This window comes from Pararge aegeria, chromosome 26 (assembly GCF_905163445.1).
Source record: "Pararge aegeria chromosome 26, ilParAegt1.1, whole genome shotgun sequence".
In the NCBI taxonomy this organism is placed as follows: Eukaryota; Metazoa; Arthropoda; class Insecta; order Lepidoptera; family Nymphalidae; genus Pararge; species Pararge aegeria.
In genome coordinates, this window is record NC_053205.1 from 2387652 (window position 1) to 2413599 (window position 25948).

Sequence of the window (25948 nt, forward strand, 5' to 3'; positions counted from 1 at the left end):
CATAGGTGGCATTTTTGATGCGATATTTTATACATATTTTATTTTGGTCTGGCTTTGGCCGTGGCTAGTTACCACCCTACCGACAAATACGTGCCGCTAAGCAATTTAGTCTTCCGGTAGATTAGGGGTATGACTACCATACTCCCTAACAGGTTAGCCCGCTACCAACTTAGACTGCATCATCTCTTACCACCAGGTGAGATTGCAGTCAAGGGCTAACATGTAGTGGAATAAAAAAAATATACATATATTAAAATAAAAATGGAGCGATGATAGACTAGTGTTTAGGTCTTCGGCTTTACTTTCGAGGGGTCCTGTTTGAACTCCGACAAGCACCTCTTTCCTATAAGTTATTTTCGTTTTTTTCGTTTTTCAATTTAATATTACTTGCTTTAACTGTAAAGGAAATGCATAAATAAATATACTACGACAATAAAACACACACCGCCATCTAGTCCCAAAGTAAGCGTAGCTTGTGTTATGGGTACTAAGATAACTGATGAATATTTTTATGAATAATATACATAAATACTTATAATATACATATAAACACCCTGACACTGAAAAACATTCATGTTCTTTACATTAACATTTTCCAGTTGTGGGAATCGAACCCACGGCCTTGGACTCAAAAAGCAGGGTCGCTGCCCACTGCGCCAATCGGCCGTCAATGCATAAAAGTTCTGAATAACGTTCTTAAAAGTGTGTGAAGTCCACCAATGACTTTGTGAGACACGTGACCGCTCATTGGTTCTGAATAATGAAATAAAAAATAGGCAGTACGTGGATAACGAATTAAAGAACATTTATGTTTAGGTGCATCTTACTCCGACATATATTATGAAGTCTATAATATCGACACAAAGGAATAAATAAATACACATACCTTGTAGTCAGTGTTAGTGAAAATAAGATATTGCATATTAGTAAGAATTTCCTCAATATTAATAAATAAATAAATAATAAATATGTATACTAAGACAATACACACATCGCCATCTAGCCCCAAAGTAAGCGTAGCTTGTGTTATGGGTACTAAGATGACTGATGAATATTTTTATGAATTATATACATAAATAATTATAACATAATAACGTTTTCCAGTTGTGGGAATCGAACCCACAGCCGTGAACTCAGAAAGCAACTCAGATTTTCCATTTAAGTGAGAATTAGATATTTCATATTAGTAAGAATTTCGAAAGTAACATAGCTTAAAGTTTCAGAATTGGTAGGCGGGTACATATATTTTAATTTGTTACACATTAAAAACAAATGAATTTATTTTATTATATTAATACTGTCTTATTTAAAACTATATCGTATAACTTTATAAACAATCTTAATATATATAAATCTCCTGTCACGATGTTTGTCCGCGATGGACTCCTAAACTACTGAACCGATTTTAAATTAAATTGGCACACCGTGAGCAGTCTGCTCCAACTTAAGAGATAGGATAGCTTAGATCTTTAAGTAAAGTCACAATTTTATTTTATTGCAAATTATTTGTCTATAATTAATTGACAGTCACATGTTATATGTATAAACAACTATACTCATTTAAGGCTTAGCGATACTGAATACTTTAAAAACAAAATCAAACGCAGACGAAGTCGCGGGCAACAGCTAGTATATATATATATATGAAATGTTATGTGATTATATTGAGGTAAGATTTGTTTGTATGTTGTAATTTATTACTCTGAGAATATTGATTTAAATATTTTCACTATTAAAAAGCTATTTGCGCCAAAACTAACATAGACTTTTGGTGGACATATCTTGAATGAATGAATGAATGAACATACCTTTATTGCACACCACAAAAAGTACATAGAAAAAAAAAAGTATAAAAAAAACAACATGTACAGATTTTATCCTGAAATATCGGTATTTGTAAAGCAAGCAAGATAATCGATAGAGGCAGGCGTTACTTTGCGGAAATCCATGATATATTATAAAAATTAAGTTTAATTTTCTATACTCCGCGAAAAGCAGGAGAATCTGTACGATGTCAGGAGAAAAAATTCAAAATTTCTTTATCCATGTAGGCCTCTCACATGCACTTATGAAGCGTTCATACATATTTGTTTGCATAATTGTAAGGGGATGGTGATAACTTCGTTCGCCACCTTAAATCTAAAGCTACGAGGGTTCCATACGCGCCCTGTTCTAAGAAGAGCCCACAACAAACTTAGCCGGGTTATTTTTTTTTTGTTATCACCATCTCACAGTAAATTTATATTAAGCTATGAAGCTAGAGCAATTCACACTCAACTTTTTTTTATCTTTTAAGTAATCCTTAATATTATTATAGGATTTTTCTGTAAGCTTACGATGAGATGACTGACTTTGCAATGAATAATTGTTAAGACAACAATTATTCATCGTAAAGTCAACACCTCCAGAGGATGCTCCGGTTTCGGAGCGAAAAGTGCGTAGAGGGTACCTTGCCGAAGATCTGTTTGGTGTGGATTAAAAGCATTGAAGAAAATATAAATTACATCACACAGATTCTCCTTCTTTCCGCGGATTATAGCAAATTACGCTTATTTTTCATAAGCAAGATATTTTACGCGCTTTACCCGCGTATGCTGACTGACTGACATCTATCATACATAAATACTATAAAATATACTTATTAAAAAAATAATGATCTTCAGAGTAACTGAATACTTCAACTATTATAAATAATTCAATTAAAAGGTTTTCAATCGACATTATCATGCATAGAATATTAGTCATTACAAAAAAAAATGCCATTTTCAAGAACTTCATTAACGAGATAGTCGCGAGTAAAATATGTGACGGGCTATATGCATTATGTTAACGCAGGTGAAACCACGTGGAGCAGCTAGTCATATAATAAATACGTCGGGACATGTTTTCGCATGTAAGTAGTATATTTATGAACCTCATGTAGTAGATGGTTTCATAGTTATCAAGAACGAGATACGATATCGATTGCCTTTTTATATACGAGTAGTCATAAAACGATCTTCGTGTGATGTTATTAACATGCCTTTAACATTCCTCAAGAATAATATGTGCAACATTTTTTTTTTCACTTCACCCTCACCAGGTGTTCAGTGATGATGCAGCCTCAGGTAGTGGGGCTAACATGTGAGAGGTCCCTAAAATCGGTTTCAACGCGGTATCACTGTAGGTAAAGGGCATCGGTCGTAGCTGGTTACCACGCTACCGACACAGACGTGTGCACGTTTGTGTCTGTAGACAGTGTTGAGCGATTAAGCCTAATACGTGACTAATACGTCCGGTATCAACAGATTCCCTAATCTGTTACCTAAGTGTAGTTATATGAAACTTTTCCAATAAATGAAATTGCAGTCATTGGCTAACTTGGATTAGAATAAAAAAAAAATTAAATAAACTTACTATTCTTTACATAAACTCTAACGCCTCGTCAAAGTTATACATTCGTTTACACTAACAGTCCGTTAAAGCAAATAACGGGCCGTTAAAATAACAGTGTTTTTAGCCAGTAATTATTTACAGACCAATTGGATGGCCCTCCTGCTAGTATGTACAATACCATCGCCTAAAAACAGAGCAGCACTTCGCAGGGATTGTGAGGAACACTATGTCCAACAAACTGAGGCGTAGGTGTTAAGCGTTAAGAGTAATCAAACCGGCAACCAAGCCCTTCGGACCGGCACAGCTGAATGCTGCTGAGCGCCAGAATTAAACATGGCAGTAGTTAGACAAGCTCTGTCACAAAAAGCTCTACATATGATGATGAAATAACAACATTGTGTGTTTCCGCAGAGTCGCAGCGGCCGGCAAGCAAGCGGCGCAAGCGTAAGGGCAGTGCGGGCGCCAACGCAGCGCCCCCCGCGCCCGCCAAGAAGCGCTCCCCCGGACCCAACTTTAGCCTCGCCTCGCAGGTCAGTAGCCCAGTCCGAATCAGCGGCTGTCCGCTACCGTGGAAACTTAATATAACAAACCTCAACTACATCCTTTATTTAATTCTTCGTAGTCCCCTTGAATTGTCCATAAAGTCACATTTTCAAATACAATTTCATTTATTTCAAGTAGGACTACTTTATAAGCACTTTTGAAACGTCAAGTACGTATGTTTGTAGTGACTCTACCACGGCTAGTTGTAAAATATACCTTTACGTGGCTGTACGGTGGTATGCCTTTGCCATTTCCTATGGGAAAAACTTTAGCCTCGCCTCGCAGGTCAGTAGCCCCGACAGAATCAGCGGCTGTCAGTTCATGTCCTACTACAATGTAACTTTAATATAACATACCTCAATATAACGACATCCTTTACTTAATTCTTCGTAATCTCCTTGAATTGTCCAGAAAGTTAATGTAAAATATACCTTCACGTGGCTGTACGGTGATATACCGTTGCCATTTACCTATGGGGAAAAAAATAAGGAAAAACGAAACGACAATAATATAATCATACTTCGATATAATTTTCATCATAGTTCAATCAAGCCTTGTGTCCAAATCTAAAATCTAACAATCCAATGCTTTTTTGACGGGTATCTGTCTCATGTCAAAATAATGCAAGATTGTTTTCATGTCTATGACAGCCTGCAGATACTCTGATACAACCAATGAAGATATAAACTTAATCTCGGCGACACAATCATAGTGTGTTTTGGTTTTAAAATATTATCAGTATGACCTATTACCAGTCCAAGTGACAGGGCACGGGTCTCCTCCCTCAATGAAAAGGGGTTAGGCCGTAGTCCGAGTGTGGATTGGTGGAGAAAGAAACTGTTAATACCTATAATTAAGAAATTTTGTCAACCCAAAACCTTGCCAACTGTCATAAAATTGACGGGGTTATGACAGTAGGCAAGGCTGTGTAAACAGATTTTTTTACTTCTTTTATGGAGGGTAGAGGTAAGGAGAGTCATCTGTGTATATGAAAAAGTGTCGTCAAAATGTATTAAATTAGGATGGCGCCACATTTGCATCAGGGTAACTCTTAAAAGAAGCGCCAAATATAAATATTGTTAGAGTAGGCTTGAAAAATAAACAAGGAAGTAAGGTTATATTTACCACAATATTTTGTACAACGTAAGTTGTTGAAATTCTCAATAATTAACTACTTTAGTCGATAATGACATTAAATTTTTTAACTCGGCATACTTCAATTCACCTACGATTGCTACATTCATACCATACCCTGTGCATCCACCAGCGCCATTGTGGAGGATTTTTGAACTGTTATTTAGCGCATACACTGGACACTTTTTTAACTTTTCTCCCATATAAGATGACTCTCCTTACCTCTACCCTCCATAACTTCTTTATAATAAAATTTTTACCAACCCAACCTCAATATAACAAGCCTTGATGAAACCAAAACTTTATATAAAGAATATTTACTTGTTCCCTTCCCATTTTTTATATCCAGGTTGCGCTGGAATATAAATGCGAAAGTTATCATGGATAGTTAGTTGTATTGATTTTTATTACTCTTTAAAGCAAAAACTACCGAACGGATTTAGAAAAAAACTTTTCAGTAGTATAGCTTATACATTAAAATAACACTAGGCTACTTTTATTCCCGAAAATGTACGGCTCCTCAAAGATTATTGAAAGAAAAAAAACGAAAAGCAACATCTTTAACAAATATTGTAAAGATTTGTCTTTACTGACTTTTTTATTGGTCGCTTTTGGTTGATTTTATATGATAGGAGTCTGTGCAATTCATTGTTACGAAAGTTTTAAACGAGAATAACGAGTCACTAACGTTCACAACTGTCGCGTCTGGCTGTGTTTAACGTAATAAGACGGCTGGTGCGATCACTGAAGTTTTTATTCGTCGCCCAAGGTTAATTTTATTTTTAAGGTGAACTAACGTGCACGCTTGTCTCCTGTGTTTAATTCTACAAAATTGAACGGCTAGTGTGGTTCGTCGTTACTGACGTTCTTTTTCGTCGCATATGATTGATTGTATTTTATTGTTCGTCGCCAGGACGTGATGGTGGTCGGCGAGCCGTCGCTGATGGGCGGCGAGTTCGGCGACGAAGACGAGCGACTGATAACTCGCCTCGAGAACACGCAGTACGAGGGCGACGGCGTCGAGTGGAGCAATCCGCCGCCCGCCTCGCCCGTCAAGACCCCGCCCGGCAACCACTGACCAGCGCCGCGCCCGGCGACCCAGCGACACTCAATAAATATAGGCCTCAAGGATTACATTATACGGTGTTTTTGTTATTTGGTGTGCTTTCTTCACCCCCCAACCCCCTACCCTTCCATTTAGAGCTATCAAACACGACCACCACATTACCACATCGCAACCATACCACTAACATCTCAACTATACCACCATTACAACAAAGATGAAGAATAATAGCGACCTTAAAATGCCACAAAGTACCAGGGCAGCAGTGTCGCTAGGAGCAACCGCGCCCGGCGACCCAGCGACACTATAAATATAGGGCCCAAGGATAACATTATACGGTGTTATTGATATTTGGTGTGCATTCTTCACCCTCATCCCCTCCATTAGGATAGCACCCTTCCACTATTAGAGAATCACCACTAACAATAAAACTAATGTACACATCAAAAGTGCCACCTATGGGCCTACTTGAATAAAGATATTTTTGACCTTGATTTTGGCATGTTAGCGGTATACGGACTTTCTTTCCTCAAATAGGTCCAAATAGTGCACTTTTGATGCGTAAATAAATAATATGTACATGGTGATATAAAGGCGATAACTACATTGGTAAACCTAAAACTAGCTACGAGGGTTTAAAAAGCTCTGCTCTTCATCCCACAATCAGAAATCACTACATCACACCCATACTTCTTACTACCGCCACTAAGAAACCCGAATAAGGACGACCTTAAATAACACGAAGAATTAGGGTTACTATTAGGATATTATATTAGTGTATTGTGCCTCCCTCCATCCTTGCTGGCTTATCTACGTAGTTTATTACCTAAAGCGTAGAGGGAAACACCGTATCTTACTTCGTCCTGCAACAATCACTGTTACTCCCACAGCGACCTTGACAACTTCGACCTTTTGTATTTTTTTTTTTTATGTTCATAGACGAGCGCTTGACTGCAATCACACCTGTAATGGTAAGCAATGATGCAGCCTAAGGTGTAGCGCGCTTGCCTAGGCAATGCCTATTCACTCTTGATGTGAAATTACTCATATAGTAGGCACTGGGGAAAATGGAAGCTGGAAGGGCATTCCAGATCCTAGCGGTGCGGATCAGAAACGAAGATGCGAAGCGCTTCGTAAGCGTCCGCGGTATATCGACCACGTGGGGATGCAGATCCTTACGGTACCTCGCGGTTCGATGGTAAAAAGGCGATGGGGGAACTAAAATTACCGCGGCGTAATGGCCGCCATATGGTAACGGCAGATCAGAATACAGTTGTCACCACCAAACCTCTTCGCGCGGGTGTCGTACGAGGCGACTAAAGGAATATAAAGGAAAACTGGCAGACAAACACCACCTCAGCATGGTGCTACACGTTGGCTGCTGAAAACACAACGTTTGTGTTTGAAAACTACGTAACGCGTGTGCGGCTCGAACACGCTAGGCGTGTTAAAATAAATGTACCTACAAGGATGCGGCCGAACACGCTGGGCGTGTTTTTCCGGCGTTCTGCGAGTGCGGCAAACACAAACGCTGTGTTGTTTAAATATACTGTTAAAGCGGCCTTTACGCAACAAGTGTGTTATACGTTACCGCAAGTACGTTTTATTAAATATTAGTTAAACGTTAACGCAATTACGTTTTATTATATATTAGACAGTATACCTACTTAAAATTCGTTGTTTTGTGAGTTATCTAATCATTATACATGAGTGTTTTTCTTAATAATTCCCATGCCATCGAGAGAATCGACCATCAGACGTATAACTAACAAGTTCATATAAAAAACATGTTTTTGACCAAATATTTGCAACAATAGTATAATACCATCGATCACTAAATAATACCCACCTAGATAATTGCATTGTTTTAAAATATTTTATAGGGACGCGAAATAGATATTGATATCTATATAGGATCGTCGTCCTATATTTTAGCATACTCTACAATGTTTTTCTGCAATAAAGGTATCCGCAACATAAGTTTGACGGTTAACGGTAATATCGGTTTGCATTTCATTATACCGACAGAATTACAAAACGATGCATCCGCATCCTTATTTTTTCTTATCGTCTTAAATAAACGTTATCGGTGCGGCCAGCAGTACCAATAAACTACTCAGGAATGAGTTACTATTGTTTCGAATTTAAAAGTAAATTTAACAATGGTTCTGTATATTTACTGGAAGGATTATTATATTTAAAATGCATATTATTTTAAAATTTGCTTCTTTGTCGGCAATCCGCATTCGTATGTAAGTAGGTATTTAATACTGTTTTTTTACTTATTTATTTATCATGATTCGTAAATGACATTCACAAGTTACACACAGGTTGACGTTGCCACGATTTTGAATATAGTAAAATAGTGTACCTACCAGATGTAAAGCCACTATATTTAAAGCTCTTTAGAAAATGATTATTTTTGAAAAAAAGAAAATCTGTGTTGACTACATTAAAGTTTTATTCTATTTTATCCAACAAAAAAATACAAATTGCTATTCAAATGCGACAAGTGTTGGGTTTTCATGTTGTTCAATAAATAAATGAGAAAATACGAGTGTTGTAATAACACACCTGTTGCGTAAAGGCCGCATAGCTGTCGCGATAAGTTTAAACACGCCAGGCGTGTGGGGCCGCATGCTCGTAGCGCCTGTTTCGAATACGCTTCACCAGTGCTGAAAACACGCCTAGCGTGTAATCCTGCCGCACTCGTGTACATTTTTTTTCGTTTTTATAGATAATGACAGTGACAATGACATACGCGAGTCCGACATTAACTTATTCTGTATTTTTGCTTCTGTTAGAAATTCTAAAGGGAGCCCAGCTTCATGCCTCACTCATATCTGTGCAATTCGTGAAAAAAGCCCGTAATTCATTTACGAGATTCTCGTTCAAGGCAGAGAATTGCAACCCGTAAGTCTAACGTGTTGGTATCCGCTTTACCCACATGTCTAAAACGAATTTAGCGTATTGAGCCCAGCGTAAACAGAATAGCGTTCTATGAATGCACCGATAACATGCAACTGTCAATGACAGTTTGACATTTCATCCACACGTCACTGATGATTTTCAAGAAAACGTTCCGTTTTTAGCCGTTGGTCTCAGCTTTCTCTTTATTTTTCTAAAAGTATCTTTCATACTTAAATCTAGAGCTGGTGGATTGAGTAAAAACTAATGTATATTAAATAAAGGATAATACCTTGTTTTAAAGTAACTCATTTTATTACTTTGCAAAATACATCTAAAATATTTGATGTCCAAATCAACTTTCACTTTATAGCGATATCTTTAAAAATCGGAACGCAACTGTCACTTTTCTATCGACGATTCGACAATACGTGGAGGGTGAACGGCGAAAGATTCCAATTTTAAACTCATTAGGTCAATAGTTTTAAGTTAAAACTCACTTCAAAAGACTGCAAAATGGTCACAAAATATTTATTAACGATTTTCGCCCTGGCTATTAGTGGTTCCTTAGGAGATAGCTGTCAGAATCCTAAAGTAGAAGCTGCGTATTTCACATCTTTAGATGCCACCGTGGTCACACAAATAGCATACATAACTGAATTTACACTAAAATGTGATAACCCTTTGCCTGAAAATTACGCGCTATACGCAGAGGTTGAGGGAAAACCATTGACCGCAGCGCGCATCGGAGAAAATAAATACCAGGTGAGCTTTTTATATGAATTTACTATCACCTAATTTCGGAGTAAATTTCCAGTGATCGTCGGATGTTTTTATTTTTGATTCCACCACATGTTAGTACAAGATTGTAATCTCACATAATTTTAAGAGATGATTCAGTCTTAAGATGGTGGAGGGTATCCTGATAGGGTTATATTTGACCACCTTCCTGTCGCCGTGCCTAGCTCTGTGGTCCTAATAGCGGAGAGTCCCGGATTCATTCCTTTGTTATGATTATCCAATATTTATTATACTTTATGCTGGCGATTGGTGCATTTGGCAGCAACACTGCTATCTAAGTCAAAAGCAGTGGGTTTGATTCCCACAACTGGAAAATGTTTGTGTGATGAACATGAATGTTTTTCAGTGTCTGGGTGTTTATATGTATATTATAAGTATTCATATTTATGTTTGTTAATCATAAAAATATTCATCAGTCAGGTGAAAGCTAAAAAGGCTAAAGTATCTAAATACTTGTACCTTGTTCACGAGATTACTGCCCTGTGGAATGTTGAGTCGACCGCTATTGTGCCGATTGTCGTTTCAGTCCACCAGACCAACATATCAAGAAGAATTTGCTTTTTTGGTTGTTGGATCACGGGTGGGATACAGAAGGCAGTAGTCCTTGAACAGTCCGTATTGTGAGGAGGTTCCTCACTCTGGAGCCCTGACCGCCAGTTGCATGGGCATTCAAAAGCCACGCAAGCGGAGGGTGGAGGTTTTTATTATATATTTTAAATAGTGTTTTTTATTTTTTTTTAAGGTAAAAAAAAAAACCAAAGGATAAATGATAGAAATAAATAATTCATGAGTCATCTTAGTACCCATAACACAAGCTACGCTTACACTGGGGCTAGATGGCGGTGTGTGTATTGTCATAGGATATTTAATATTATTTATTTTATTTATTTATAATAGGAAAGCAGAAGCCTTACCCACTGGGCTTTTAACGCTCAAACAAAATAGCACATAAAAAAACGTAACCTCGCAGTTTTTGTGTTTAATTAATATTTCTTTTTGTAGGTGTCATGGACCGAAGAGCCATCAAAGGCTCGTTCTGGTGTTCATGAAATCCACGTCATGGATGAGGAGGGTTGGGCATCTCTCCGCAGGGCTCGCCGCTCTGACCCTGCTGCCGCTGTGGCACCCCTCCTGGCTATTCAATTACAGCACCCTGGAAGTAAGTAATCATTGGTTTTTGTCGATGCATACATAAGTTATAAATAAATAACTAACAATCTTATACTATTATATCTATAATCACTCAATAGGTACTGACAGAATACCAGCGTTGTGGGTACATTAGTGTCCGGAACATTAAGCTGAGTCAGTCACCTTTTTACGACACATCATAGACTTAAGCTATTAATAATTAAGTAATTAAGTACAAAATTTTAAGTTACTCTGTATGTCTGTTTGTTTTGTTCTGGTAAATAAACAAATTCTATTCTATTATATAAGTAATAATATAGGGGTGTAAGTGGGTGTGGGGGGTGTAAGTGGGTGTGGCTAGTACCAGTCAGCCTCCCAAATTGCCAACTTCACCTGCACGTGGTGCACCCTGCCGTTTAACCGACGAGGCTCTGGCGACCGACAAGTGGCGGTATAACCACTTCGAATTGGCTAGGCTGAACAAATGGCACAGACCGGTGTCGGGCAGCAGCGACGCCGGGGCGATCAGTCTAGCCCTGTGATGACCAACCCGCCTGCCCAGCGTGGTCATTATCGGGCATATCTTTAATGGGAAGGAGAAAAAAACCACAGCCCCTAGTTCCCGGCGGCCCCGCTATTCCTGGCTCTGGCAGCGGTTATGGTAACGGCGGGGCAAGGGGTGTTAAGAATCTCCGGCAGAGATTCCGCTGCCAACCCCGACGACTTGACCTGGCAACATACAACGCACGCACGTTGAGGACCGATGGAAAGGTGATTGAGCTGGAAGAAGTGGTGAGCAAGTTGCGCTGGGATATTATAGGATTGTCTGAAGTCCGGCGAGAGGGGGAGGACTCGATAATCTTGGAATCCGGCAACTTGTTTTACTACCGGGAGGGTGACCAACAGTCACAGGGTGGTGTCGGGTTTATCGTCCACAAGTCTCTCGTCAACAATGTTGTAAAAGTCGAAAGTGTGTCGAGCAGGGTAGCATACCTTATACTCAGAATTACCAAACGGTATTCGTTGAAGGTCATACAGGTATACGCGCCGACTTCGGCACACCCAGACGAGGATGTAGAGGTTTTGTATGAGGACATTTCAAAAGCCATACATGCCTCGAACACCTACTACAATATTGTGATGGGGGATTTCAACGCGAAGCTTGGCGAGCGAACTGGTTCAGAGTTGAGGGTGGGGCAATTTGGGTATGGGCAACGGAACCACAGGGGTCAAATGTTGGCTGACTTCATGGAGAAGGAGGGCCTTTATATGATGAAATCCTTCTTCAAGAAGCGGCCACACAGGAAATGGACCTGGATAAGCCCCGATGGTTCCACGAGAAACGAGATCGACTTCATCATGTCGACCAAACGGCATGTATTCAATGATGTCTCTGTGATCAACAGGGTTAAAACCGGAAGTGATCACCGTATGGTAAGAGGCACATTGAGTATAAACGTTCAACTTGAAAGAGTCAGACTGGTGAAGTCTACACTCCGGCCTACTCGTGCCCATATTCAAAACCCCGAGAGCTTTCAACTAGAACTACAGAACCGGTTCGGTTGCCTTGCAGATTGCGACACTGTGGACGATTTGAACAACAGGCTGGTGGAAACTGTCCAAACAGTCGGGTCCAAATTCTACAAGGCCCACCGTAGAAACAAGGCCAATAGGTTCTCAACCAATACACTCAAGCTTATGACGGAGAGGCAAGAGATGAGACTACAGTCTATAGCAGACGCGTCCGCTTACCGGCGGATTAATAGGCAGATCTCTAAATCACAGACTCGTGATATGCGGCACTTCAATACAGAGCGTATTAAAAATGCCATTGAGCAAAACAGAGGCTCTAAAGTGTTCGCTAGAGATCTGTCTATCGGTCAGAGCCAGTTGATGCGACTGAAGACCAATAATGGTAGTCTTGTCTCTTCCAAACCTGAGATCTTGGGTGAGGTTGAGAACTTTTATGGACAGTTGTACACCACAGTACAGACGCCTGTTGAAGATTTGGCTAAGGATCCTAGAGCCAAATTAACTCGACACTATACCGAAGATATCCCAGACGTCAGCCTATACGAGATTAGTGTGGCTCTCAAGCAGCTTAAAAATGGCAAGGCGCCGGGTGATGACGGAATAACGGCAGAACTCCTGAAGGCAGGTGGAAAACCGATACTGAAAGTCCTTCAGCGATTGTTTGATTCCGTTATTCACCAAGGCACAACGCCAGAGGCATGGCACAGGAGTGTGGTGGTTCTGTTCTTCAAAAAAGGTGATAATACCTTGTTGAAGAATTACAGACCCATCTCGCTGCTGAGTCATATCTACAAGCTGTTTTCGAGAGTCATTACGAATCGTCTCGCTCGTAGGTTTGATGACTTCCAGCCTCCCGAACAAGCCGGTTTCCGTAAGGGCTTTAGTACCATAGACCACATTCATACGCTGCGGCAGGTTATACAGAAGACTGAAGAGTATAACCGGCCACTTTGCTTAGCGTTTGTGGACTATGAAAAAGCCTTTGATTCGGTGGAAACTTGGGCTGTGTTTAGGTCACTGCAGAGATGCCGAATTGACTACCGGTATATCCAAGTGTTGCAGTGTTTGTACAAAAACGCCACTATGTCAGTTCGTATACAGGATCAGACTACGAGACCAATCCAATTGCAGCGAGGCGTGCGACAGGGAGATGTTATCTCCCCGAAACTATTTACCGCTGCGTTGGAGGACGTCTTTAAGCTTCTGGAATGGAACGGACTTGGCATCAACATTAACGGCGAGTACATCACTCAACTTCGGTTTGCCGACGATGTAGTCATAATGGCTGAGACTCTGGGAGACCTAAATACGATGCTCGATGGCCTCAGCAGAGCTTCTCAACAGGTTGGCCTACGAATGAACATGAGCAAGACGAAGATTATGTCTAATGCTCATGTTCCGCTTCAACCAGTAATCGTTGAGAACACTGCACTCGAAATTGTTGACGAATACGTATACCTAGGACACACGATCCAGTTAGGTAGGTCCAATTTCGAGAAGGAGGTGAACCGCCGAATCCAACTCGGATGGGCAGCGTTCGGGAAACTCCGTGCCATCTTTTCGTCAGAAATCCCTCAGTGCCTGAAGACGAAAGTCTTCGAACAGTGCGTGTTGCCAGTGATGACCTATGGCTCTGAAACATGGTCGTTAACTATGGGCCTCATAAGAAGGCTTAGAGTCACTCAGCGGGCGATGGAGAGAGCTATGCTCGGAGTATCTCTACGCGATGGAATCAGAAATGTGGAGATTCGTAGAAGAACCAAAGTTACCGACATAGCTCAACGAGTCGCGAAGCTTAAGTGGCAATGGGCCGGGCACATAGTTCGGAGAAAGGATGGACGTTGGGGTCCCAAGGTGCTGGAATGGCAGCCCCGTACTGGTAAGCGCAGCGTTGGTCGTCCCCCAACGAGGTGGACAGACGACATTAAGCGCGTCGCAGGTAGCCGTTGGATCCAAGCGGCTCAGAATCGTGGAACTTGGAACTCCCTACAAAAGACCTATGTCCAGCAGTGGACGTCTATCGGTTGATGTGATGATGATGATGATGATTCTATTATATAGATTCTATTAAACTAAAGATTAAGTTTGTTTGCTTACTTGAACGCGATGACATCAGGAACTACTGGTCCGATTTAAAAAAAAAAACGTGTGTACTTATGTACACGCGTTAGAAGTTGTACTTTGGCGTAACAAGATATAAATCTATTCAAAAAGTTTACCTTTCGCCTTATTCTACGTTTGTAGAAAAAACGACACTAACAATAGAAAAAAGATATTTCATACCTTGAAAGTTTATTTATAACGCAAATTAAATAAAGTATGTATATTAAAAAATCACAAAAAAAAATATTTCTACATAATTCAAGAAATGGACATAATTAACAAAATTTAATTTGGAACACTAATGGACTCGTTATCAGACTACCAAGTTTCACTCAACATTAAAATTTGAGATTTTTGTACAATTGAATCCGCAGACTTTGACAATTCAAAGTGTACACTGTCAAACCTTATAGCTTACTTCAGGGTGTTGATTTTTTTGACGGTGCGCGCGCATCGTAAAAATTTACTCTCATCATTTACCCTAACGCGCCAAAAGAAGTGTAACTTCATAAAATCATTCAGTATTGCACAGCGGAACGCAGCAAACCCCTTATTTAAGGCCTAGCGATACTGAATACTTTAAATATTTTTAGATCTACAACTAAATTGAATGCCACATCAAAAAACAAAATCGAACGTCGACAAAGTCACGGTCAACAGCTAGTATATAATATATATGTTTAATTTCTCAGGTTACTCCGGCCCATGGGTGAACTCCGAAGTCCTAGCGACTGCCCTTTCTGTCATCATTGCGTACACAGCCCTCAGGAGCAAGAGCAAAATTCTAGCTTAGATTATATAAATAGTCGTTTTTTTAATATATTATTATTTTAAATTAAAAAAATTAATTGATTATTTTGCTTTGTTTTATTTTTATCTACCAATGTTGTATTGAGTTACGGTAAAGGAGAATGCCGGAACACGGTTTCGTTTGTTCGTCATTCAAATTGTTATCAAAAATTAAGTTTTTATTTTTAAAGAAAAACCTCTAAAATCCCAAGCCTAAACTTCGACGGATAAAAAATCTTCTAATGAAATAAATAAGTGGTTCTTTTGTTTCCGTCCTCTTGTTTAAATCTACACACAAAAAAAAGAGAGGTGCGTCACTTGTGTACGTAAAAACAATAAAAAACGAAAAATACCTTGAACAGTACCATCGGTAGGTAGGTACAATAATCGCATGTGTCAAAAATAACCTTAATTCACCAACTTCATTTGCTTGTAACTCTGAAATCTGGCGAACTAGAGTTTTAATGTTTTTGGTAATGTACTGTAATTATTAAACCCTATAAAATGAGATAAATTCCATGAAGGCACCTTATAGGTACTATGTGAAACCAAATCCCGTATTACGTCTGGCATTCTCCTTTATAAAGTGGGTAAATAATTTAACTTTCGATAACTATAAATTCATGTGTGTCTAGCACTTAGTAGGACTTTTGCAAATTAAGTAAATAGATAATTTTCAAGAAACAATCGAATTTATATTTGATTAGCAACCAATGTTGACATTGAGTTGGTGGTTATTTTGATATAAATACGACTGCATTATCGATACACTTTGGAGTCCGACACCCCAACCCCCGAGTGGTCGAGGCGTTGAGCCTAGGGGGCGACGTCCGAAACATGTCCTTTACGACCATGACGATCAAATAACTACCGACAATGTGTCCCAACAGCACACAAACACAACCAACACAGCGTCTTCACCGGCGAAGACGAGGGACCCGATTTCTGACGTCCGGAAGTGTTTCCTTACCACGATCACGGGGGCGTTCGGACTACACAATGCTTAGTCCAAAAGTCCACCAACACTAAGATTAACGTCGAACCGAGCCGAGGTCCGAGCCCTCGCAGGAGGCACCCTCGGGTCGACGTCTCCCACTCTCCCCCTGATGTCGTCGAGCTCTTCTCATGGCGATCTCTCGCGCTCTCCCCACTCCCCCGGTGACGCCGTAGCAACCCCTCAGGTGGTTATCGGCAAGTGTCCATCCGAAAATCGATACACTTCAGTTCTGTGTGGGCTTGAACGATGCAAAGATACCTTCCGGAGTCTTAGTCGTTTATCAATTGTATTTGAAGTGTGGTGACGGCAGATCAGAAAACCCTTGCACTTCTCGCGGGTGTCACGAGGGGACTTAGGAAAAATAACATTAACAGCAAACACCAAGCCGTCTACCCAGTGAAAGAAAAAACGTATTTATTGTCACACATTTCTGTAAAATGTTACATAAATTTGTTAAAGAATAAAAAAAATTATCTTCGTCGTCACTGGAACCACGCGACTAAACAATAACAAAATAATCATAAAAAGAGACAATAACATAGAATAAATAAATATACTACGACAATACACACATCGCCATCTAGCCCCAAAGTAAGCATAGCTTGTGTTATGGGTACTCAGATTGCTAATAAATATTTTTATGAATAATACATACATAAACACCCAGACACTGGAAGATATTCATGTTCATCACACCAACATTTTCCAGTTGTGGGAATCGAACCCACGGCCTTTGACTCAGAAAGCAGGATCGAGGCTCACTCCGCCAGTCGGCCGGCAGGATATAATATATAAACAAACGAAAGATATTTTTTAAATTAACACAAGCTTATTTGTGTGGTGATTATGGACACATCGCCCCATCGGGAGAGGCCGTTAGTCCAGCAGCTGATTTATGCTATAGATGCATTTTGTCCACATAGGTACTGTTTAGGTCCAATGCATCAGGATGCCTAGGTCATTAAGATGCTGCGGCTCACGAATAGGAACACCAATTCTTAGTTTAGTGTACATTGCAGTGTATTTTCGTCAGGCGTCGACTTACTTTTTGTAAGGTTCACTTGGAGCCGACAGTTCGCAAATGTCATTCATTCTACCATTCAATACTATTAAAGCAACTATAATAATGTCATAAGTTAGTCTTGTATTTGCCCCAATCTTATCTTATATCTTTAAACGAGCAATTCTTGTACATATATATAATTCAATAAATAAATAAATAAATAATAGGATAGGATTCATTTTTAGAAAATGTCATTTTATTTGTGTTTTCCGGTAACAACCGATTTGGTGCAGACGAAATTGCATGGGTCAGCTAGTGTATGCCTAAATCAAAAAACAAAGCTGCTTATAATGAAACTAAATTTATATTGCGAAAAGAGCTGTGCGCTATATATAAACTTGTATCACGCGATTCCTCCGTGAGAACTTTCGGATTCGCGGACTTACTATAAGCTTCAAAATATATTTATAATAATATAGTATTTGTAAGACAACATATTAGTTAATAACTTAATATAAACAAAAGTATGAGCCGTCACGGGAGGCCTGGCCGATGTGAAACATCGAAATTATTTTGTATAAAATATCGGATTACAACAGGGTCAAAAATGGCATACTGAGAAGATACTGCATTACAGTCATAGTTTGATTTGGCTTTCTTTGCAGGAGGTTGCACATTTACACTTCCTGAATTATTTCTGTCAGACATATTTTATTGTTAAAAACATGTTTATAAGTAAAACAGGTTATCCTCACATGTGTAACTTAAAAATACTGTATACACTATACACTCTACAGTCTACTATGTATGGACTACGCATAGTACATATAGCGTGGCGATGCGTCGCCACGGCATACTTACACGCCAACAATCACGTTTACCCTCGCCTATAGATGTTTCACATCAATTAGTGGATATAAACAGTCGACTTACAAGAAATGGTAGCGAAGCCATTTGTGGGTTTGAGTGTACGCTTTTATAATCCTAAGGTAATTTTGGAACTACCAATGCATAGGTTTAAAGAATATGTTAAAACACATTTATTACAGCGAGGTTATTACACAATTGATGAATTTCTTAATGACAAGGTTGCTTGGAAGCATCCGGCTCCGCTTTCTATCTCTCACAAGATAGAAAAATGAATGTTAAAATGTAAATAGTTGATGCTGGAAAAGAGCAACTGTTGAGTTCTTGCCGGCTTCTTCTCGGTAGAATCTGCCTTCCGAACCGGTGGTAGAGTCACTACAAACAGACATACTTGACGTTTCAAAAGTGCTTATATTACGCCTAGGTACTTGAAATAAATGAATTTAGATTTTTTTTTTATGATAAAGTAAAGTTTTACCCCGAAATGTATATAAATGTGTTTTATTAGTAATTTTAATACTATGACTTCGAAAGATTCTACCGCCACACTGCTAAATGAATAAAAATGTAGTAATATTTCCCTTTCCCGCATTATCATCATCATGTTTATATGTTTGTATATATGTATGGAATATATTTTATATTTTTGTACATATCTTTAATATGTTATGTTTAATATGTACTATGTTTTATGTTTATTTTATGTTAATTTTAGTTTTAAATCCTAATATTTACTAATGTTTGTTGTAGCACCTACTTATTTCTTATAGCATTTGCTTGTATGCCTTTGGTTGCCTGGAAGAGATCGCTATTTAGCGATAAGGCCGCCAAATTGTACGTACTACCTTGTTGTGCTGTTGTATTTGTATCTCTGTAAATTTTCTCTGTGGTGTAACAATAAAAGTGTATTCATTCATTCATTCATTCATGTCAACCAATTGTCGTCCACTGCTGGACATAGGTCTTTTGTAGGGAGTTCAACAATCCACGGTACTGAGCCGCTTGCCTCCAGCGGCTCCCAGCGACTCTCCTGATGTCGTCTGTCCACCGACCGACCTACTCTGCGTTTACCGGTGCGGGGTCGCCATTCCAGCACCTTAAGACCCCACTGCCATCAGTTCTCCGAGCTATGTGCCCTGCCCTTTGCCATCGTCGCGCTTTATAAACAACCTAAAATACTCATTGCGTTAAAGGTACTACAAAATGTAGTTACCCCGCAGAATAGATCGACAAATAGACTCAAAAATCCATTAATGCGCTTCTATTTGTTGCTTTAACTTTTAAGTAATTAGTTAAGTAGTTAATTAATTTATTGAGACGCAGTTACGTTTTTGTAATTTTATGCTAATATTTTATAATTAAGATGTTTAAATATTAAAAAATGTACTTTTGAGTATACTGAATTTTAAGCAACTAATTTTATAAAGATTCATCATTCATTTAATAAAGAAACAAAATTTCAAAACAGCTTGTTTGAAAAATTTAACTATTTTTTAACACCACTGGTTTTAAAGACTACTTGTATGATGCCAGAAAAAAACAATGTGACAATACAATACTCTGAAGGAGTCTTTCGAATTTTTCAAGATTTGTCAGAATTTTAAATAGCTTTGTAAATTTGTAAAAATAAAAAACTAAAAAAAGTTTGTACTCCACGGCGGGGAATCGAACCCCGGTCTCCCGCGTGACAGGCGGGGATACTTACCACTATACTACCGAGGATTGTGTTTAGAGTCTCGAAAGTAACAAGCCATACCTTATCAGCTGATGCAAATAAAATCTTTCTCTATCAAACTGCAATATTATAAATGTCAACATAAATATTTTTGCAACAAATAATTTTTATTGTTTAATAGCACGAATCGTAGTTTTTTATTTTATATCGTAGTGGGTAATTATTGTCGGACCGAGCAGATGACCTACCGAATGGTGAGTATAAAACCATATAATATTTGTTTATCCTCACCATAAAACGCTTTTAGGTTGCTTAGGGTTCAACTCCCTGGAGGTCAGACGGACTTGCGACCTACTAAAAATAATGTACCAAATCTTACTAGGATAAGTCGATGCTCCAGATCTTCATAACCGACTGTGTTGTATACGTGCCCCAAAAGACAATAACCTTCGTCCACGGAAAAACAAACTATTCGTGGTACCTTCCTGTAACACTGCTGCACGAAGCATGGCATACCTCATTCAATGCGCTCTTGGACAGCAATGCTCAATGCGATCTATCCCTTGACGGATGGACAGCATTGTTCCGTGAATTGTTGAGATAATCTAAGAATATTAAATGATCTTTAATTCATTATTCGCAGAATATCACTATATATATGATACTAGCTGTTGCCCGCGACTTCGTCTGCGTTTGATTTTGTTTTTTGATTTCATGCATTCAATTTAGTTGTAAGGCAAAAAAAAATTAAAGTATTCAGTATCGCTAAGCCTTAAATGAGGGGTTTGCTGTTGTCCACTGGGGAGTTCTGTCCTCTATCCGCAACCACATTCAGATCTACACAAAGTTTGGGCAAAATTAAACACATATTATAGTAATTTGTCCCAGTTAAGGTGTAAATTCGTTAAACACTTTCATCTCCTCTCCCAAAGGAACCGAGCTTAATGTCGGGATAAAAAGTATCCTATATTACTTCTAACACTTCCAAGAATATGTGTAAAAATTTTCATGAGGATCGGTTCAGTAGTTTTTGCGTGAAAGCTTAACTAACCAACTTACATTGACATTTATAATATTAGTAGGGATAGGGATAGGGATTGGTTCGGTTTAAACGGTACCTGAGCTGTATAAAAGTAGAATAATTACCTTCTCAAGCATTCAAAACTACCGACAATGTGTCCCAACAGCACACAAACACACAACAAACACAGCGTCTTCACCGGCGAAGACGAGGGCCCCGATTTCTGACATCCGGACGTGGATCCTTACCACGGTCACGGGGGCGTTCGGACTAAACTCTTCCCCCCCCCCCCCCCCCCATATCGTCGAGCTCTGGGCCTCTTCTCTGCCGCGAGTTAAAGAATTCTACCTACGTTCGATTACCATAAGTAAACGTAGGTAGAAAATCGCATACTTGGCACTATGGTCGATTGTCTGACTGATGTTACTCGTAGCTCATTTTGAAAGCTGGGTATTTAGCATTTATGAGTAAGGATTGGGTCTAGGACTCTAGGGCACCATTCAGTCCCCGTGCGGTGAAATTTAAACTTTATACATTTTGTGGACAAAATGATTCCCCAATTTGTATGTTTGTCTTTAAAAGGCTTATAACTAGATAGGTTAGCACTTGTCTTGAGACAAAATATCATAAATAAAACCATTTCTGATAAGCACCGTCAATAAGTCTAAAATTTTTTATAACTGTCCAAATAACATTTGTATATTCGCCACCATGAATATCATCCTCGGTAGTATAGTGGTAAGTATCCCCGCCTGTCACGCGGGAGACCGGGGTTCGATTCCCCGCCGTGGAGTAACATATTTTTTATTTTTTTTTATTTTAAGCAATTCACATATTTCTTGCTTTACCGTTGAATGCAAACATTGCATCAACATGAAACCTGCAGCCCTGAGAGTTTTCCGTAATGTTCTCAAAGCGAAGTCTAGATAGACTTACCGACTTGACTGCTTGGTGTGGAGTATAAGGATTGAAGAATTATAAATTACATCATACAGATTCTACTGCTTTTCGCGGAGTATAGCAAATTAAGCTTAATTTTCATAATATATCATGGATTTCCGCAAAGTAACGCCTGCTTCTATCCAACTCTTTAGGACATGTTTTTTTTTGTAAATGCGTTGATAACATTTGTTATAGAATTGTTTATAGCTGTCCTAATAACATTTGTAAATTCGCCACTACGAATATCATCCTCGGTAGTATAGTGGTAAGTATCCCCGCCTGTCACGCGGGAGACCGGGGTTCGATTCCCCGCCGTGGAGTAACGTATTTTTTATATCATAATATTCTTTTTATTTTTTATTTTAAACAGTTAACATATTACTTGCTTCAACGGTGAATGAAAACATTGCATCGTCAGGAAACCTGCAGCCCTGAGAGTTCTCCGTAATATTCTCAAAGCGAAGTCTAGGTAGAATTACGGACTTGGCCGGCGTGGACTACGACCTGTTTTTTGCTTGTTTCTGCCGCTAAGAAGCATTGTTGCAATGCTGTGTTCCGGTGTGAAGGGCGTGGTTGCCGGTGTGATCACACGTGAGTCTTAACACCTACGCCTCAGGTTCAAGGACACAGGGCGGCACTTTTAGGCTGTGTACAACTCTTTTGAGTACCTACTTACTTTGAAAATTAAGCTTAATTTGTTCTTGACTTAAATATTCTTTGTAACGTTCATACTCTTTTTAGGACAAACGAAGAAGTTTGCCCTAAAAAGAGTTGCTTTGGCGATGGTTTTCAAAAGTTACGCCATATTATTGGTCCCACAGTTACTAATGAGGTTTAAGTATTCTGTATTGATTTGGCACTAAATTTCAATCTAGCCGGGCCTTCTAAAAGTAAGCATGTCATCATGACAGCAAAAAAGAATCGCTAAAATATTGTATTTATCTAATGATATATGATTCTGTAATATGAAAAACTTACTATTTTTATTCATATTCGAAATGAGATTGTTACTTATTTTCAATAAATGAAACTGCAAAATCTAGCGATTCGCCATGATAGGTGGAACGCCGTATTTAAAAATATGACGTCACGTCTATATAAACATAACTTTGTACCGCATGAACTTCGAAAATCTCTTTATATCAGGTTTTTTGTCGTCAATTCCGAAATAATTAAACTTTAGCTATAGAACAGGGACTTAATTATGGCTCTATTTTGTCTATGAGGTCACTAGTGCGGTCAAACCCGGCGCACGTTTTTGCGGGAAATATTTTTTTTTCAATATGTATAATTTGCAATTTATATCAACAAAACTTTTATTTCTGCAAAAATAAGATATTTTTCGGATATTATACCTTTTTTGTGGCAAAATAATAAGAACGCGTTTTAGAATTTATGACAGACAATTTGTCCGTCTTATCTTGAAGAACAGTTAATATGATCTTGAGTTTATGTTCAGAAGATTTGTTATTTTCGTCATTACAAATATCATCCTCGGTAGTATAGTGGTAAGTATCCCCGCCTGTCACGCAGGAGACCGGGGTTCGATTCCCCGCCGTGGAGTTTTTTTTTTAATTTCTGGTTAAATGTATATCTATTATATCTATATATCATATATATCTATTATATTATCTATATATATATATAATGAAAATGGTCTTCGTTTGAGGCTCAATCACGCCTAAACCACTGATCGTATCGACATGAAACTACCACCATTCGATGCGAAATTTTTCCTAGATGGTTTATGGCTATCTATTTTTTGAATTCCAACATTCCTTCATTTTTTTATTGCTGTTTTACTTTTATGAACATTTATCCCGCTAATAAAAAAAAAAGATAAGCATTTTCTCTTGATTCTTTTGTTTTCATGGATTTCAACAGAGTGTATTAAACGGATTATGGTTTTTTACATTCAGCTAAGAATCTACTCACGGTAGTGGAGAACGGCTGGACCAATTGGGCTTTTTTTTATCTTCAGAATTGTCAGGAGAAAGTTTTGTATGTAAGAAAATTTTAAAAAAGCCCGATAAAAAGTTAAAAATTTCTATGATAATCGAAGAATTCCCATCTATATAGTCACTCACCACGAAATCTCGGGAACCATAAGACTTAGAAACGTGAAACTTGGTAGGAATATTACTTTTGCTATGTAGAGGTCAGCTATGAATAGATTTTAAGAAATTCATTTCCCAAAGGGGATTGCGGGGGCGTTAACAATGAACAATTCCCGTTTTTAAACTATAGCTTCTATAGACTTCAAATTTGGTAGGAATCTTCTGTAAGAGGTGTTGAAATAGGCTATGAACGAATTTTACGATAGCTCACCCCACAGGGGGTTGCGGGGGTGGGTATTAACAATTAATATTTTTAATTTTCCAGCTAAAGCTCCTACAAGCTCCAAATTTTGTAGGAATTTTCTATAAGTGATGTAAAAATGATTTATGAACAAATTTTACGATATCCCACCCCAAAGAAGATTGCGGGGGCGTTAACAATGAAAATTTTCAATTTCCAAGCGATAGCTCCTATAGACTCCAAATTTAGTGAGAGTGTTCTATATGTAATATAAAAATGATCTTCGAGCGGATTTTACAATGAATCACCTCCAATAAGGTTCGCGGGGGTGGGTGTTAACAATAAAAAATTTCAATTTCGAAATATAGCTTCTAAAAATTCTAAATATGGTAGGAATCTTTTATTATTCACATAAAGAACATCTCAAAATGGATTTCAATAAAGTCTACTTCCGACAGGAATTGCGGGGGTGGGTGTTAAAATCTAAAATTTTAACACCCACCCCCCAAAAAAACCTGTAACTTCTACAGACTCCAAATTTGGTGGGGATCTTCGTGTATGTAGGGATATTCGTGTATTTCCTTACAACAATCGTCTTTTTGGCAGCGGAGAAAAAGTCATTGAGAGGTTTCAAAAACTTAACTTTACATGTAGCTATCCAATCAACGGACTAAGAATTTTACATTCATTTTACTTTTGCAGACTACATAACCGACGAATTCTTTTATAGCGGGATCGCGGAAATGTAACAGATTAAAATGAATGCATTTTCCAAGCACATGAGATGTGGAAAAGAAATTTAGTTACTTATTCCAATAGAATTCATAAAAAACATGCACAATTAATTTTCTATAAAAAATTGATGTCAGGGAGAAAATTTTAGTTAACAGAAAATTCGGCGCACTTGAACCTAGACAGATTTCAACTTCACATATGAGACTTGCAATGACTTTAACTTAAACTTTCAATGCTCATTTCAAATTTTTTTCTTCATGTCAATTATTATTAATTTTTGGAAGAAAGGCACGGAAATGTTATAATGATTGCACATTGCAAATTACAATGAATATTAGTGCGAAAAATCACCTGGATGAAAGATACAGGCTAAATCGATGGAATTTGGAATTTGAGTAAGTCTAAACAATATCGATGCTTACAGTTCTATCCGCGGGGCCTATTTATGTTCATGAAAAAATAAAATAAAAATGAAACATAAAATGTAATTTATTTCCTTTTTCAATTCGCCCAGCGAAGCGGGCGGGAAACGGCTAGTAGTATATATAAATTTATACCGGTATTTGTGTACTTAATATGTAAATGTAGTTTGTATGTTCATGCAAGTTTATATTATTTTTTTGTAACATACTTTATGCACCATCCATTTTCCACTTTTTATCGGCTTCGTACGCTCAGGTTGCCTTTAAAAGATCACTTTTAGTCATAAGGCCGCCTTCGCACCCTAGCACTACGTACTATTACGGTTTTCCTTTTATTTTTCCTATTGTGTTGTGTTGCAACAAAGTTTTTCTATTCTATAAATACTTCAAAATGAACGTAAGCCATTTTTATTTTTCAGAAATTGTTGATGACCCGAGCAGATGGCCCACCAGATGGAAAATATAAAAACATCGCAGTTTTGCTATATTTGTTTGCGTACACACACTTTTTATTTAATGTACATAAGTAAATCATGTATTTAATTAAATAATGTTCTTAAGTATATAATGCACTTAAGTAAATAATGTACTTAAGTATATAATGTATTT

At 38.3% G+C, this 25948-nt stretch overlaps 2 protein-coding genes and 3 non-coding genes across 8 annotated transcripts in view; 4 read left to right on the forward strand and 1 right to left on the reverse strand.

Moving 5' to 3' along the window:
• Positions 1 to 6207, forward strand: part of LOC120635238 (LIM domain-binding protein 2) — a 67264-nt gene extending 61057 nt beyond the window's left edge. For 3 of the 4 annotated variants that reach the window (XM_039906192.1, XM_039906194.1, XM_039906195.1), the window contains 2 exons: positions 3787 to 3905; positions 5966 to 6207. In XM_039906192.1, the coding sequence (XP_039762126.1) occupies positions 3787 to 3905; positions 5966 to 6130 (284 nt within the window). In that variant the 3' untranslated portion in view covers positions 6131 to 6207. The remainder of the gene's footprint in view (positions 1 to 3786; positions 3906 to 5965) is intronic. The other variant, XM_039906193.1, reaches the window with a different exon arrangement.
• Positions 6208 to 9417: 3210 nt separating this feature from the next.
• On the forward strand, positions 9418 to 15446 carry LOC120635246 (translocon-associated protein subunit delta). Its single transcript, XM_039906207.1, has 3 exons — positions 9418 to 9787; positions 10826 to 10982; positions 15283 to 15446. Exons 1-3 carry the CDS (start codon positions 9539 to 9541, stop codon positions 15381 to 15383), a joined length of 507 nt encoding a protein of 168 aa, XP_039762141.1. The 5' UTR covers positions 9418 to 9538; the 3' UTR covers positions 15384 to 15446.
• A 4450-nt stretch (positions 15447 to 19896) lies between these two features.
• On the reverse strand, positions 19897 to 19968 carry Trnad-guc. The gene has a single exon. It is a non-coding gene; the product is annotated as a tRNA-Asp (tRNA).
• A 1695-nt stretch (positions 19969 to 21663) lies between these two features.
• On the forward strand, positions 21664 to 21735 carry Trnad-guc. The gene has a single exon. It is a non-coding gene; the product is annotated as a tRNA-Asp (tRNA).
• A 397-nt stretch (positions 21736 to 22132) lies between these two features.
• On the forward strand, positions 22133 to 22204 carry Trnad-guc. Its single transcript has one exon. It is a non-coding gene; the product is annotated as a tRNA-Asp (tRNA).
• The last annotated feature ends 3744 nt before the right edge of the window (positions 22205 to 25948 follow it).